Raw genomic sequence first — 17111 nt, forward strand, 5'->3', positions numbered from 1 at the left:
AAACTCAGAGGTGGCCGGGTCAATGCGATCTCCCGGCGTGGCAGCAGAAGCCGCGGGACCAAGTGCCTCAAGTCCCTCCCACTGCCTCCGTCCACCGAGCGGTGAAAATCGCTGCCGCGCAGTTGGATGCCATCGGGAAGTTTGCACGAGGCGGTGGTGGTGGTGGTGAGGGTGATGATGGTGGTGGTGGTGATGGTGGTGGTGAGGGTGATGGTGGTGATGGTGGTGGTGAGGGTGATGATGGTGGTGGTGGTGATGGTGGTGGTGGTGATGGTGGTGGTGAGGGTGATGATGGTGGTGGTGGTGGTGATGGTGGTGGTGGTGATGGTGGTGGTGATGGTGGCGGTGGTGGTGGTGGTGGTGGTGATGGTGATGGTGGCGGTGGTGGTGGTGATGGTGATGATGGTGGTTGGTGGTGGTGAGGGTGATGATGGTGGTGGTGCTGGTGGTGGTGATGATGGTGGTGGTGCTGGTGGTGGTGATGATGGTGGTGGTGGTGGTGATGATGGTGGTGGTGCTGGTGGTGGTGATGATGGTGGTGGTGGTGCTGGTGGTGGTGATGATGGTGGTGGTGGTGATGGTGGTGGGGCAAAGTGTGGGAACTCCCGGCTCTTCCGAGACATTTGCCAGCGTGGAAGAGTAGGCCAAAGCTTCCGAGTGGTAGTGATCAGGCAATTGTAGGGCTGCACTTTTAACGACATTGATCCTCTTCACAATATCCCACGGACAAGCAGATGACAGTCGCGATGAAGGAGCCATCAATGTTGCTGATCATCATCATCATCATGCTGCTGCTGCTGATGATGATGTACTCGATCATCATCGCTCTCGTCGCCGTTGCTGATGGACGTCTGTGGATGTCAATGATGTAATTCACGTTAATGATGTAATTCATGTTAATGATGTAATTCATGTCAATGATGTAATTCATCCACGTCGGCTTCCCTCCGCCTCAAGACTGCTTTATGAACAGACAGAAGAGTCATGGACTGTTTGGCCAGTTCTGTTTTAAAGAGACCCAGTCTCACTGGGTCTCGGTCCACACTCGGATCCTGCGAACACAAGTCTCACCGACTCTCAATGCTGACTCCCTGAGATCCGTCTCCCGTCGGTTTTTTTAATCTGAAAGGAAGCAGCCACCCGCAGGGCAATTCCACACCGCACTCGGCAAAGATGGCACTCTCGTTGAAGCGTCATCTTGCAGCCGAGCAGGGGTCGTTAAACCCGCCACCACTCGACACAGCCAATTAGTAAGGTGTGTCACGTAAACAACACATGCCAATTAGTAAGGTGTGTCACGTAAACAACACATGCCAATTAGTAAGGTGTGTCACGTAAACAACATGCCAATTAGTAAGGTGTGTCACGTAAACAACACATGCCAATTAGTAAGGTGTGTCACGTAAACAACACATGCCAATTAGTAAGGTGTGTCACGTAAACAACACAGCCAATTAGTAAGGTGTGTCACGTAAACAACACATGCCAATTAGTAAGGTGTGTCACGTAAACAACACATGCCAATTAGTAAGGTGTGTCACGTAAACAACACATGCCAATTAGTAAGGTGTGTCACGTAAACAACACATGCCAATTAGTAAGGTGTGTCACGTAAACAACACATGCCAATTAGTAAGGTGTGTCACGTAAACAACACATGCCAATTAGTAAGGTGTGTCACGTAAACAACACATGCCAATTAGTAAGGTGTGTCACGTAAACGACACATGCCAATTAGTAAGGTGTGTCACGTAAACAACACATGCCAATTAGTAAGGTGTGTCACGTAGACAACACATGCCAATTAGTAAGGTGTGTCACGTAAACAACACATGCCAATTAGTAAGGTGTGTCACGTAGACAACACATGCCAATTAGTAAGGTGTGTCACGTAAACAACACGTGCCAATGAGCTACTTGTTGAGCACCCCGGTGTGTTGGAGAGCAAACCCACATTCACCGTGACGTTCCGCTGGTAGTTACGACAACCAGCACCATCAGGCGGCAGCCAGAGTTGTGGAGAAATCCTCCTCCTGGTTCGCTCTTAAATAGAGGGGGTACATGTGATGTTGTCACTGTGAGCCTATCAGATGCGCAGTGGAGCGACGCTCACAACAACGAGCGGAGCGTCTTGAGCGGTTAAAATGCAGCAAGTTGGCACAGCAGGGGCCACAGCTGCAGCATCTACAGGTGCTCTCTCATGGCACCTGCAGGGTCTGTCCCGAGACCTCCTCCTGTCAGCGAGCCTTCGACACTTCACGTGGTCTCAAAGTGCACCTGGCCTGGCACAGGCGCCGTGGTGATGTCACAGCCACTTAGTGGCGAATGACGGCGATTGGTATTGGTGTGTGTGTCATTGGGGTGTGTGTGTCATTGGTGTGTGGGTGTGTGTGTGTGTAATTGGTGTGTGTGTCACTGGTGTGGGTGTGTGTCTGTGTAATTGGTGTGTGGGTGTGACTGTGTAATTGGTGTGTGGGTGTGTGTGTCATTGGTGTGTGGGTGTGTAATTGGTGTGGGTGTCTGTGTAATTGGTCTGTGGATGTGTCTGTGTAATTGGTGTGGGTGTGTCTGTCATTGGTGTGTAGGTGTGTGTGTGTAATTGGTGTGGGTGTCTGTGTAATTGGTGTGTGTGTAATTGGTGTGTGTGTAATTGGTGTGGGTGTCTGTGTAATTGGTGTGGGTGTGTGTGTAATTGGTGTGTGGGTGTGTGTCACTGGTGTGTGGGTGTGTGTGTAATTGGTGTGGGTGTGTGTGTAATTGGTGTGTGGGTGTGTGTCACTGGTGTGTGGGTGTGTAATTGGGGTGGGTGTGTCACTGGTGTGTGGGTGTCATTGGTTCCTGGGTTCAAATACATAGATTTAGCATGAACTATTCCACCTGATGATGATTATATCCACCTCGCTTATTATTATTATGAAGTTCAATAATGGATGCAGACCAAAGGGCTCGGAGTGGCATGTTTCATATAATTTAATAAAACAATACAACACTGACATGACAATGATTTAATAGCCAGAATGGTTCCAGCATCGACTGGGCGTTCATGGCGTAGTGGTGCAACACGGCTGTCTATGGAATAATCAACTCGGGTTCAAGTCTCAGATTTGAGCTCTTGCTAAAAGTTCTATTTTTGCACGTGGCGGTGTGAGTCACGGAGTTCCCAGGTTCAACTCCAACTTACCCATGAACATGTTTTTGCCAATTGAATCATGAAAACAAAGCCAACTCTCGCGATTATCATATTATCTTTCTCACAATCTGAAACAACAATGTTGAATAACGACAGTGATTTAATATCCACAACTTTCGCGACATTCAGCAAGGGCCCTCATAGCGTAGTGGGTGGTATTGCTGCTTTAGAAGTTGTCAACCCAGGTTCAAGTCCCACGCGAGGTTTTTGTGTGTGTGGTTAATATCCACGTGGACGAGCGGGATGGTCGTGTTGTACACAGTGGCGAAGTGTACGCGGTGTCGCAGGATGATTGGGAACGACCCCATCAGCCCCCCCCCCCCCCCAAAGGCTTGGAGGATGTTGCACAACTGCACGGAGATGTGAAAGAAAGCGGTAAAAGTGTTCATGTGTGTTCAAGTGGCAGCTTCCACGCAGCCGGAGATGGAACGCTGCTGAGATGATGGAGAACCTGGGCCAGAAGGGATGTTAAATGTTCGAGACCGTGATTATGCGAGAGAAGTCAACATTTTTTTTAACACTTCTGAGAATTTGCAACAACACCACCACGAGAAATGTGGCTCCAGGCTCTGGAGACCACCTGGAGATGATTCCAGGCAACGTGTGGACAATGATGGCGAATCACTCCAACCCAAGATGGCGGCTCCTCTCGCCCTCATCCACGTCGCCGTGATGCTCACGGTCTCGGACATTTAACGCTGTTGGGGGCGCTCCGTCTTCGCAACATGCACCCACTACAGCCTCCGTAGCAGTGCCTCTTGACACTATGACAACATAGAAATAAACAATAATTAACATTTATTTGTAAGGCGCCTTCCACTAATGTCTCAAGGCCCCTCGAGACACGAGTGGAAGGCGATGCGCAACTTGCAGAAGCCAACCCTGACTGCTCTGGTGACATTAACATCCAACGTGGGACGTGAATCAAAGCGCTGTCATTAAAAACATTAACTAAAACCGCGTTTTAAACAAGTTGTTTGTTGTCCTTTGACACCGTTGTTGAAAACATCTCTCGTGGTGCTTGTCAAGGGGGCCCCAACTCGTGTCTCTGTCCACCCGGGGCCCGTCACGGGGCGTCCCTTGGGGCGGACCCCAGACCGACTTGGGCCCCACGGAGGCGTCGACTCCACGCTGGAGACGGAGTCCAGGGCCCAGAGCTCCCCCAGGGCCCAGGGCTCCCCCAGGGCCCAGGGCTCCCCCAGGGCCCAGGGCTCCCCCAGGGCCCAGGGCTCCCCCAGGGCCCAGGGCTCCCCCAGGGCCCAGGGCTCCCCCAGGGCCCAGGGCTCTCCAGGCGTTGCGTCCCCAGGGTTGTTGTTGCTGTGAGCCTGGCTCGGTCTCCCCCTTGAATCCCACGGCGTTCCGCAGCGCGTGCATTTAGAATCCCCCACCTCCATCATCCACCTGCTAAGGTCACCACCTTCATCATCCACCTAGGTCACCACCTCCACCGGCTCACGTCTCCGGAGACACCACAGCCCCGAGTCTCACCGAGTGTGCTGCCACTCTGCGTCTGCGTTGCGTGTATTTATGGTCGCGCCTGCGTCGAGAAGTCACCTGGCTGGTTTCGCGGGTTCCCGACCTGTGCACGGCATGGCCACGTGGGTCTGACAATCACTCCCACGTGTGGTGCGTACAAAGCTGAATTACACAGAACACGCCGCCTGTACACACACACACACACGTGTGTGTGTACGTTATCGTGTAGGTGTGAATGTATTTGATGTATAGTGGGGAGCGGTCGTGTATCGGTTAGCGCACCGAACTACGAACCCGGCCACCCGAATTAAATCCCCGTTCACGGCCAACACCAAACAACATAAAAAACGAGACGCTTTAGTTACAGCAAATCAATGCATCGCCCATCCAGAACTTGCATCGGCCAGTCGAGATTGTCTTCGATGCGTGCGGCAGACCGTGTCGTGTACGACCAGAATGTTGTTCATCGACCTCAGAGAGACACAAGCGACGAAACGCAACTATCGTCAATACTCACATGATCCTGGTCATGCTGCTGTTGCGTTGGCAGATGTGCACAAGTACAATTAACGAAACATGCGACTCAACACATTCCGTGTCAACAACAGTGGCCTTAAAATATATAGAATAGGCGACGTTTCGGGCAATTGCCCTTCGCAAATAGCGGCTTGTGACTAGCAAATGGGATGCGCTAAGACCTCCCTGCCCTTCGGTGTGGGCGCGACATCAAAAGGCTCCCCGCCCCCCCGAATGCTCCGCTCTGTATTGCGATCGGCTCCTCTGCAAATTGGTGCTATTTGAACGAATAACCAGACGCCTACTCTTCTGCTACCCAATTCAACGGAGAGCTCAGGCAGTGGTGTTTCTGATAGGCCAACGCCAATATTGCTCATTAAGACATAAACTTTACCCAATGAAACGCCAACGCATCTCACATTGGCTGTACAATAAATGTTGTTTTTCTTCATGACCAGCCCAGCCATTCAAACCCCCATTAAAAGTAGCCCAAGCGTGCATAGCCATCACATTCTACCACGTTGTCTGTAAAGACAGTGGGACATTTTTTGAAGTTGCCACTGCATTCAACACTATTCGCGGGACTTCAAAGATGACCCATCGATGGGTAAATCAATGAAGGTGCAGCCGTTCAATTTCCCACGCCACTGCTGGTGAAAGGGCCTCCACTCGAGGGGGATTCTGTCTCAAGTGAGGTTGTTCTGCTGTGGCTCACGTGGCCCTAAAACTCGTGGAGTTTCTCTCAAGACAAGGTCCACGGTCTCTTGGTATCGGATTCTCTTGCTTCCTCAGCCTTTCCGAAATCCTCTGGGAGACCTGTGGGCGAATGAAAGCCCCCCCTTGGAGGGCAGGCGGACACACATAAGCAAAGCTTACGTGAACAAATTACAGCCATGTACAAATGGAGAACAGTCCGGTATATTATTGCTCACACAAATCAAAGCGTGTATCTTGCACGTCACAATCGATTTTAATTGATGGATGCACGGGTAACAAACAGGCCGAGCCGTGTCCCCTTTTGTCACGTCTGGCTCCGCTGTTGTCGATCCAGAAGGGATCAACATACATGAAGTGTCCCGTGCCTTCACGGGAGTCACACAACATACAATTGATGAACATGCGCCAAGAGAAACAGGTCACACGAGTCACGGCTGTTAATTAGGGCTGCCGGATATAACGTCCCAAGATAGGATGTTCATTTTAATGACGACGGTTAATCGCCATATCATCATCACGATCCATGGGCAGATAGCCCTGTAAGGTGTCCAATGCACATTTCGTCATGTTTACAAACTCCTCTGTCTTGTGCCAAAATGCTCAAGTAGTGCAACATCTTTCTGACACCAATCTCTGACTCTGCCGCCAAGCCATTTTCTCGGAGGTCTTCCACTCTTTCCTGTTCCTTCCATTTTACCCGAACAACGACACTTTTCATTTTCCTGTTGGCCATCCCGTGTCCAAATAATTCCAGTTTCCCCTTCTCATCACTGCCTGCATCACCGTCGATGTGCAGCCCGTTTCTGACGTCAGCGTTGGTCACTCTTTGGGGAGATATAATTGTCCTGTTATTATTTTGTTATTGTGTTTTACGAGTTTATTGTGTCGTGTTGGTGCTTCGCTATCCTTCCCAGTACAAATCAAGATTTGCTTCAACATGCACGGACAGCAGTTCGCTCAACAGAGGCCCGCCGCCACGAGTCTTCTAATCGCTTCACTCTTACAATCTTAAATTTCGATTTACGTGGCCGTCAGTTACATAGGAAGTAATTTAATTAGCTATGACAATAACGAGGTCATACAATTGCCAATTACTCTGCTAAACATTTAGCAAAGTACGTATTTAATAGGTAACAGCCATTTCTTCTGAACCTCAATTGCAGTGTTGTGCTCTTGTAATATCATGTATTTCAGCAGGGAATAAAATATAAACAATCACAAATATTAAACGATGTTTTAGCAAAACGGGCTATACGATTAACGTGGATTTCACTTACATCGGAGCATCATCATACGCGGCAACCCTTCTTGAAACAAGGAAGCGATGTATATCGCAGACGCATGCCAAATACCAACACAGGAACAGACGGGGGGGACATTGTTCGGCAATTTTCAAACCTGGCATTATTAACGTGACGGCATACAGTACTTGTATTATTATGGCAACAAAAACACGCAATAAAGTTAATTCAAATGTAAACTGCAACCAGTTGAAAAGATCAACATTCTAGAGGAGCCTGCTATGAGAAGACAAATGTTTACGCAAGCCTGCTTTATAAATGATGCATGCAGCAAAACGTTATTTTGGCAATTACACAGTACGCATGATGAATGTGGCTGTGACCGATTTTTTTTCACAGATTTTTCAAGGGACCCCAAAACAAGCCAATTGGCTACAGAAGAGTATCAATGTGGCCGTGTCGTCACTTCTTATACATTACGCGATTTCCCTTCTGTTCTCTCGCGTAAAACAATGGTGATGACAAATATACACAACAAGTTTGGACTTTCATAGCTGTCAACCCACACGCTTTACCCCGTATTCTTGTACAGGGAAATTTAGTTTTCAAGTCAATACGGCGTATAGCCGTTTCAATACGGGCACAACAAAAATAATTGTCTGTGTTTCTACCTTGTGATGGGACTTTGTAGGATGAACGTTGAGATTTGTAAGGGCAAGGGGTGACCAATAAGGTCTGAAGTGGTCTGTAATATGGTAGGACACTGATAAGGAGTTGACAGGTATGGACTTGATTTACCCGCATACACTTTACAAATGCATTCCACTCCGCTGAAGTCCAACTGGCAGATTTTAAAGAAGCCCCAAGTGTTGAACAGGCAGTGACTTGTGGAGCACGAATTAAATTTGCTCTTGTTTAACAACACTCGTGGGATGCAGTCAAGGTTGCCAGCATGAGGAGGTGCTCACCTGTATAATACATTTGGAAATGAAGCACCAACTTTTAAAGAAAACGACAGTGTTCTCCCAATCGAGTCATTTTTAAGTCGTTTTTCAAATTTGGACCATGATGCCAGCACACCTTTTTTTCCACGAACGTGAAGCAGACGGCGTGCATTCAGTCAATGCGCCTGCAGTATTAACCAGGGTGGCCGTGGGGGGTTCGAACCACGAGCCTATGCAACAAGCAGCAGTTGTGCGACCGCTCAGCCATGTCACCACCACCCATTATTATTTATCGCTCCAGCAATCAATGTCCAAAAATAAAAAAACACTATCATCGTGTTGGTCTTAAAAGTCACCGCTTTGCGTCGTCACATTGGGAAAAATCCGTACCAAACCCACAATCGATCGAAGCCAACCGACTCTCAGGGGAGACCCACGGAATTCACTCGACTGCGGAGGCCACGTTACGGTGATCACAACGATGCGAGAGCGGCCGGGAGAAGCGCGCGTCGTCGGTGTAGCTGCTCCTGCGCACCGGCTGGTTTCTCTCCACGTGGAAAACCGATGACGTGGTCTGACGCGGTCTCACGCGGTCGCAGTTTTCAGGAGTAAATCTTGTTGCGGAGGATGACCAGCATTGGCAGGTGCTGCCTCACTCGCGGCCACCGCTGCACGTTGTCGAACCAGCGGCACACGCTCACGTGCTGCTCGCGCTCCTGCACGCAGAGCGCCGCCTGGAATCAGAAGCACAATTAGCGTCACCGGCAGCACGGTGGCGAGATGTTGACTACCTCACCTGGCATACAGGAGGTCGTGCGCTCGATCCGAACACGGACGCCTGTCTGTTCGAGGTTTGCATGTTATCTCCGTGGTCGCGTGGATTCTCCTCCGGGTCCTCCGGTTATTCCCTCCACACGTAGAATCAACGTGCTTTTAGAGTATTTGCCAGCTATACATTTACACGAGAAACCCATTTGGTTGAGCTATCATTTCTTATAGCCAGGTCACTTCTGAAAAAGAGCTCTAGAGCCCAGTGGGCCTTACCTGGTCAAATATTTTTTTTTAAATTTGTGTTAATAAAAGCCCCATTTCACAGACACCAGTCCACACAGTTCCTCGTAGATTATGGACGAGGCTCATCTGCTGTGTTTGGCCTTATTAATAGAACACAAACCACCTCCTCAATCTACAACAACAAAAACATCCAAAGGAAGTGTTGCAGCGAGCGCTGTCGAGCGAGAGCCTCTTGAGGCGAGGACGGTCGACGAGGCGGGGGCTGCGGGGGCTGCGGGGGCTGTGGGGGCTTCGGGGGCTGGTGCCGTGCTGGGCCACCTTTGTCAACCCCATGCGGAGGTCTGAACACCACCATGAGAGCCTGGGGAGACCCAGGACAGGTTCTGATACGTTACGCTTGTTTGTCTTGGCCAGGATTTAAATTCAGGTGGCTAAGACACTAACACTGTCACGTTATTCCCCTCGATATGAAAACAGAAAAGCTTCACATAAACAAAAGATCCCTCCCGTGTAGCCATTAACAGACTGTTGAGGCAAGTGCTGTTAGTGAGCAGCTATGATGACACAGCACACTCGGGGCGGGTGGTCAGCACCATGGCTTGGCCACCTTTGTCTCCCGGGTGGAGATGTTTACACATTGCACCAGGTACTCATTTGAGAACGAGTCGACCTAGGGGAGGCCCGGGATCAATTCAGATATTCGCCACTGGTGTTGGCCATGAACGACTTCAGGTCGCTGGGTTCGTCATGCAATGTGCTAACCACTGCGCCACCATTCGCCACAAAACACGCATGCACGCACACAAACACACACGTCTTCTCAATATACACATAAACATGGGCACACACCATTCACACCAACACATACATAATATACACCATCTTCATTAAAACACAAACACGATGGACCACCTTTGCACACACATGCACGTACAGAATCTCACAATCTCTGTTTACACGCACAAATAGAAGAGCACCGCCTTGCTTGTATACACAAACCATGTGTTTGTAAACACAAACACTACTCCCACCTCCACAAACACATGCATACATACCACCCCCTCCATCTACAAAACTAAGATCGCCCGTGTCGCCTACCGTACACACTGTTACGTAGGCGAATATCTAAGGCCGGTACAGTGGACATCGGGTTTTCGGAATTAAAATATTTATACTGAAGCAAATATACATAAATTAAGATACATAGATGGATGAAAATATTTAGTCCTTTATCACTGGAAAAACAAACCTTAGCAAAAGTGCTTGATAATTAAAATGTAGCAAATGCAGAGCAAACACCGGGCCAGAGAATAGGAGGACCCTCACAGACACCACCGTCACAGACACACGGGGTTGGCGGGACGTGCCGCTGAGAAGGATAACCGTGGATGGAGCTGGTGGCAGAGCGGCAAGCAGAGCAAGGTAATGGGCATAGGGTGGGGAGAGAGGGGGAGACGCCGGGGTGATACAACCAGGCGACACGTGGCCAGATCAGAATCCTGTACGTGTGTTGAACTTCTTTCACACCGTACAAAGGAATCTGATGAGCCACAAAGCTCTTTTTCACAAAGTCAAAGAGGAGCGGGTAAGAAAGTTATAACAACAAACAATACAAAAACACAATAGGAGTGAAAAGTATTGTAAAGATAAGCAAATAAAAAACCAACACCTGGCTGCCTTTATCTCCGCGGTGTTAATACACACTGCACCAGACACTCATTTAAGGCCGAGCCAATTGCAGCGAGACCTCGAACCAATTCAGACATCTCTTGCTAACGATTGTGAGCCGTGGCCAGGAATCGAACACAGGGTCGCCGGGTTTGTAGTGCAACAACGTGGAGTACCGGAGATGCGGTGGAGAAGTGGGGACTCGGCGCCGCGAGCTACAGAGTGTGCGAGAGAAGCTACGCGGATTGCCGAGCGTCGCCACGACGACTTAAAACGCCGCACACGCCAACGCACGCCGTGGCACAAACCGAGGTAGGAGAAAACGCACGCGGAACATTTAGGGATAGGAATACATAACGGCGCGTGCAGTACATTTTATTGCAACGCTTGTAGTGGGAAAATTTTACGTTGTACCAATAACGAAGTTTTGCGACCTAAAACCAGCAAAGGGCAGATGCGGGGCGAAACGCAAGAAATGGGAAATGCAATAACGAGGATTTTGCCACGTGCAATATTACGTATAAATTATTCACACGCGCACAATTCCGAGCGGCGATGTCCATCTATTCCGTGCCGACTCCCAACTCACCAACACGGGGTGCAGCCTGTGGTACAGCATGATGTCAGCCAGTGTGAGGTCGTTGCCAACTATGAACACCCGGTCTGCGAGGTAATCATTCAGCTCCTAAAACGACACAAAGTTGCGCAGGTGGCACACCGATTACAGATCATCCCGACAGCGTATGATGATAACAAAAAGGCTCGGCTCTGCTGATGAGTGTGTGAAAGTCAAAACTGGTCTATTTTTTTGTTTAACCAAGGTGAGAGCTCGAGAGATCAGCATGAGTCTGGTTCGCAAGAGTGACCTGAGTTACCAAAATGACAAACGCAAAACCTAAAAGTACAACGCAGCAAAAACAACCAATTTTTTTATTTTACCAAGGCCCACTCAGCTATACGGGTTCGTTTTCAGAAGTGACCTGGCCACAAATGACAGCTCAACGAAGTGGCTTATCACGTGCAAATTTATAGCAGGCCAAATACTCTTAAACGCGTGTTTCTAAATGTGGAGGGAAAAGCCGGAGGACCCGGAGAAAAATCCACGCGATCACGGGGAGAACACGCAAACTTCAAATATTACAGGCGTCAGGGTCGGGATCGAACCCACGACCTGTACACCGGGCGAGGGAGTTAACATCTCGCCATCGTGGCACTCCATCAATTCCTGCCACCAAAACACAGACGCCGATCCCCAGACAGGTGGCTATCCTAGGCGGCAAGGTGGCCACCCTGGTGCATGTTTCTGACCCGGAGGGCAGTCCTCAAGGAGTCCTTGTTTCCCTGCTCCAGGGCGACCGCGTACTCTGCCCACTGCTGCACCACGGCGCGGGCCTCCGCGTCCAGCCCCAGCAGCTGCAGCTGCCCCGACGCGCGCACCACGTGACACGCGGCGCTCACAAGCCCCACGACGCTGGAGCCATCTCCCGCATGCAGCACGGGTACCTGCAGCACATGCGGCACACGCATACACCATTGTGAGACCAGAGCTTCATGTGATTTCACCACTCACGTGGGAGTTTGCCTTCAAGGTGCTCTTTCTCCACTCATTCCTGTCCTGGGCCATCATCTCTCCATGTCCACTCGACAATCCTTCTCGTCCCCGTTCAGCACGTCAAACCGCCGGCTCTCTCGGTCTGACTTCAGAGTCATCTTTCTCCACTATTCCTCTCCTAAAGGGAATTGTGTGCATGCATACATTATTTATGGTATCATTATAAAACAATGATATGTGAATCGCAAAGTGTTATACCATAAGCGCACGAATCTACATTAATTACATAGCAATCAATTAATCCTTACAAACCTGATGAGAAAATAATTGCAGTCCTAAAGGGAATGCTACATTCAGCATAACACAAGTCATTCACCATTACCCATAGCATACTACATTGACCATAGCAAACAACATTAAACAGCGAATACTACATGAATGTAATAGAATGGATTCATTACAGTAGTTCAATGTGATGTGTGTAATATGATTGCGTGACGTATTAATCTATATTTCACTATATTGCTGGTTTAGCGTTACCGTGCTAATGCGAGCTGTGGAAAAGTGTGCTAATGTGTGGCTTACGATGCAGCCATGTTGCATGTGCTGTCAGTGTACCATGTGTGTACATGTGTGCTGTCTGTACTAATCTATGGTGCTGTGCCCTGCCGTGTTAATATAAGCTGACGTGTTAGTGTGTGTGATTGTGTTCATGTCTTAATAATCTATTTTAACTGGTCGTAAGCATCGCCACTTGGGAGACAGAGGGTCTGGCGTGGTGCTGCTGCTAACAGCACTTGCCCCAAACAGACTGCTGGATAAACGCATCTCTCACGACCCTGCGATGTAATAATCCGCCTAGCACCCGAGCTTCTTTTCATCATTCCATCTCCGCGGCGGACGCGTCCTCATGACGCATCGACTGCACAGCTGTGAAAGAAGAACTTTATAGCTCATCGGATTCCTCCAGTATAAATATTCTGATTGTGCATCCCACCCCTTGGCTGTCACCGTTATAAATCTTGGCCCTGGGTCGCCACGACCCAGGTCGTCTACGCGAACGCGCACATTAATCACCCGTCTCATTGGGCAGGTCTCAATCTGACATTTCAATAAAGAAAAGGCTCCTGACCGACTGATGTATTCCAGCGATGTGCCCTGCCCAAATCCATTTGCCTAATCGTTAGAATGTCTTTGGACCCAGCCTATGTGTTCTTATCTTCGCGTTCACTCAATGTAATTCCAAGCGGATCAGTAATTCTTTACACTCACGACTTGGCTGGAATCAAATCCATCTTGCTTGATGTGTTTAGTTTGTTGTCCTTCCCCCACACCTTAGATTATCACGGTTGGCTACGTACGGCGCGAAAGAAGTTCAACGTACGCGAGTTATTTTCTGTTCCATGTATTATGTTATTGTCCAAGTTTCCGAACCATATCATCACAGCGAATAGTACCCATTAATTAGAAACTGTATTCTTTTGGCTGTATGTCTGGGTTAATATTTACTTGACTAATCTGCTGTCTGTATGCGTTATGTATGATTCACGTGTATGTATATTCGTGGTTCACAATGCTAAAGTGTTTACTTCTTTCAGAATCAGAATATGTATTTAAACTGGAGGAATCCCGTGAGATATAAAGCTCTATTTCACAGATATTCAGTTGGGGCAGGTCACAAAGTCACAACAAAGACAACACGATATGAGTGCAAAGTATAGGAAAAACGTAAGCAAGTATTAAAAGTTAACCTAAACTATTTAATTTCACCAGGTAATGCCCACTGAGCTATTAGCTTATTTATCCGAAGCGACATGGCCACAAATGATAGTTTAACGAAGTGGCTTATCATGTTCGACATTTATCGCAGCCAAACACTCCGAATAATCCCAACCCCAGTTTCTAAATGTGGAGGGAAAATCCCTTGGCAGTGGTGCACCACCACAATTCACCAAACCGCGCGCGTCAGCAATACTCTGCGTGTGGCCTTAACACTGGCGACGCTTCGGGCAATGGTCCTTAATCAGCGCCGTAGAGTGCTATTCAGGGCCATAGCCAGAAAAATCGCCCTCGAGGGCTATTGCCCGAAACGTCGCCTATCACAGCTTCCCGCAGTGTGTTGTTGCGTGCTGTAGGCAGCGAGCGTCATGAAGGTAGAGAGAGAGAGAGGAGAGAGTGGTGGTGGTGGTGACAGGGCCCGGCCGAACCCCACGTGTCACCACGCGGCGACCCCGCAGCGCCCGCGACACGGGCCGGCGACTTCCAGCCGAGGGTTTCCCCCCTCTCTCTCCCTATCCCTCTCTCCCTATCCCCCGTGCGCCTCCTCTCATACGCACCTCTCTCTCTCTCACACGCACCCCTCTCTCTCTCACACGCACCCCTCTCTCTCACACGCACCCCTCTCTCTCTCACACGCACCCCTCTCTCTCACACGCACCCATCTCTCACACGCACCCCTCGCTCGGCCTGCCGCTCCAGCGGCGCCGCGGGGCCGCCCACGAGCCTCTGCAGAGAGCGAAGCTCCTCCACGCGCGACTCCATCTTCCTTTAGAGGGGGAGGGGGCGGGGCCGGGTTACCGTGACGACGACGGGGGCGGGATTAAGTTGTCATGACGACGGAGAGGGTGGGATTCGGTTGTCATGACGATAGGGGATGGTGTTAGGTTGTCATGACGATAGAGGGGGTGAGGATAGGTTGTCATGACGATTGGGGGGTGGGGTTAGGTTGTCATGACGACAAGGGGGGTGAGGTTATCATGACAACAACGGGAGCTCCAACCAAAATGATACCTCATTGCTATGTTTGGACCTCTTGGGTCAGAGTATATAACGACTTCAGACATGGCAGCAATATCGTAAGTTCAGTTTACGATAAGATTAAACGTGAGTCCGTGAAAATAAGCGAGTTACGATACTGATTGCCATAAAGTTATGAGAAGTCGAGCATAACTGATAACGATCGATAAAAAAAAATGTGCTAAATGAATAATTTATAATGGCCCAAACTCACGGACACAACAACTGTCCTCTTGCCCATGTGCGCCAGGCGTCAATCTCCACACGTCCCTTGGCAGGACACGGCAGGAGACTCGCCGACGAGGGGGGCAGCTTGAGCTGTGGACGCAGCCTCAGCAGAGGGTGTCGGGGGAGACGTGGAACAACAGAGGAAGTGAAACACGTGCAGATATCCCCACAGTGGAAGCGATGGCCACAGTCGCAGCACATCGGGGAGTTGTTCATCTTGCATTTGTGCTCGGTTTGTGCTGATCCGGTCTTTGGTTTCCCGAATGTTTTGCGTAAAATCCGTGAGGTCATTCACGAGGTCGTTGCTTGTCCTCATGATTACATCAATATAAGGTACAATTATATGGGAGGGCCGTTATCGTTATAGGTGTACCTTGCACTCTCGTGGTAGTAGTGCCTTACGCAGATAATCCCTACTCCAAACCAGCCGAGCAGCGTTACGGAATATACCGAATGAGAAATCAAGTCTTGAACGTATGCAGAACTTCTTTCGCACCGTACGTAGCCAACCGTGCTAATCGCAGGTGTCGGGCAAGGACAACAAACTAAACACAAAAAGCAGCTCTAAAGAAATGAGTTTTAAATCTAGATGATTTAAAAGTGCATCGCTCCAGTGGCTTCCTAATATGAGGAAGAGCGTTCCAGACGGCCGCAGAAGCGCATCTGAAAACAGGAGAACGAGTGTGGACTCTCCACAAAGCGGCACCTGATCGATAAACCCCGTGTAATGATTTGTTGATTTGCAGCTGGGATTTAACTCGTGCGCTAAGACTGAGACGTGGCGTTCTGCTGGGCTCCGTAGGAAACAATACGAATATATATCTACTGGACGTTGAACTTCTTTCGCACCGTACGTAGCCGACCGTGCTGGTCGGAGGTGCGGGATAATGGTCACGTTCTAAAGTGGGCACTTGCCTTGGTAGCGAAGGAGTCTTGAAGACTTGCGGAACAACTACGGGGCAGGGACACCCACACACCAACCCGGCACTGGGTGAGACGCGAGACGATGGGGCGTCTAAAGTGCCCCCTTCACAAACCCGCACCGACCGGGGTGGTGAAGTATAGTCGAACAATCCGCAGCACTCTCAGGATACCTTTAATCATTTCGGCATCGGATCTCTCTACATTACACCTTTGCTCCAGCAGCAGCAGCAGGCAGCCTCTCACAATTGCCAGCCAACTCGCAGTAAACAAACGTAAACGATGAGCAACGTCAAGAGTGTAGAGCGAAATGAACAGGCGACGTAAATAGCTTCATTGGTACGTAGCTGACAATCAGCAACCGGTCGAGAGATGATTATTACCTTTGCCACTGTGGACTCAACTTGCCTACTGCTAGCGTAGTCTGTGAACCAGCAGTGGTCTGTGAACCAGGAGCAGGTGTTCAACTGTTTGGAGCGATTTGTTTTTCAGTCACGCATACAAGGAGTGACAGAGAAGTTAGATTATGTTGCTGCTATAAATGTCCACATGATAAGCCACATCGTTGAGCTATCATTTGTGGCCAGGTCGCTTTTGAACAATAATCTAACAGCTCAGTGGGCTTTACCTGGTAAGATAAAACAAACAGCTTAGTTTTAGTTGTATATTTTTAAGTGATTTATTTTTCTTTCCAACGCTTTGCACCCCTATCGTGTTTTTGCACTGTTTGTTGTTGTAACGTTCTGACGCGCCCCGACTGGACATGTGTAAAAGAGCTTTATAGCTCATCGGATTCCTCCTCCAGTATAAATACAGATTCTGATTCCGATTGACAGGGAAAACAAAGT

General features: G+C 49.3%; 1 protein-coding gene across 1 annotated transcript; it reads right to left on the reverse strand.

Moving 5' to 3' along the window:
• Nucleotides 1-6129: 6129 nt before the first annotated feature.
• EEF1E1 (eukaryotic translation elongation factor 1 epsilon 1) lies at nt 6130-14897 on the reverse strand. Its single transcript, XM_078877834.1, has 4 exons — nt 14773-14897; nt 12075-12269; nt 11356-11451; nt 6130-8818 (listed from the first exon to the last, which is right to left on the reverse strand). Exons 1-4 carry the CDS (start codon nt 14857-14859, stop codon nt 8687-8689), a joined length of 510 nt encoding a protein of 169 aa, XP_078733960.1. The 5' UTR covers nt 14860-14897; the 3' UTR covers nt 6130-8686.
• Nucleotides 14898-17111: the final 2214 nt, after the last annotated feature.

The sequence above is a fragment of the Lampetra fluviatilis genome, chromosome 49 (assembly GCF_964198595.1).
Source record: "Lampetra fluviatilis chromosome 49, kcLamFluv1.1, whole genome shotgun sequence".
Taxonomy (NCBI): Eukaryota; Metazoa; Chordata; class Hyperoartia; order Petromyzontiformes; family Petromyzontidae; genus Lampetra; species Lampetra fluviatilis.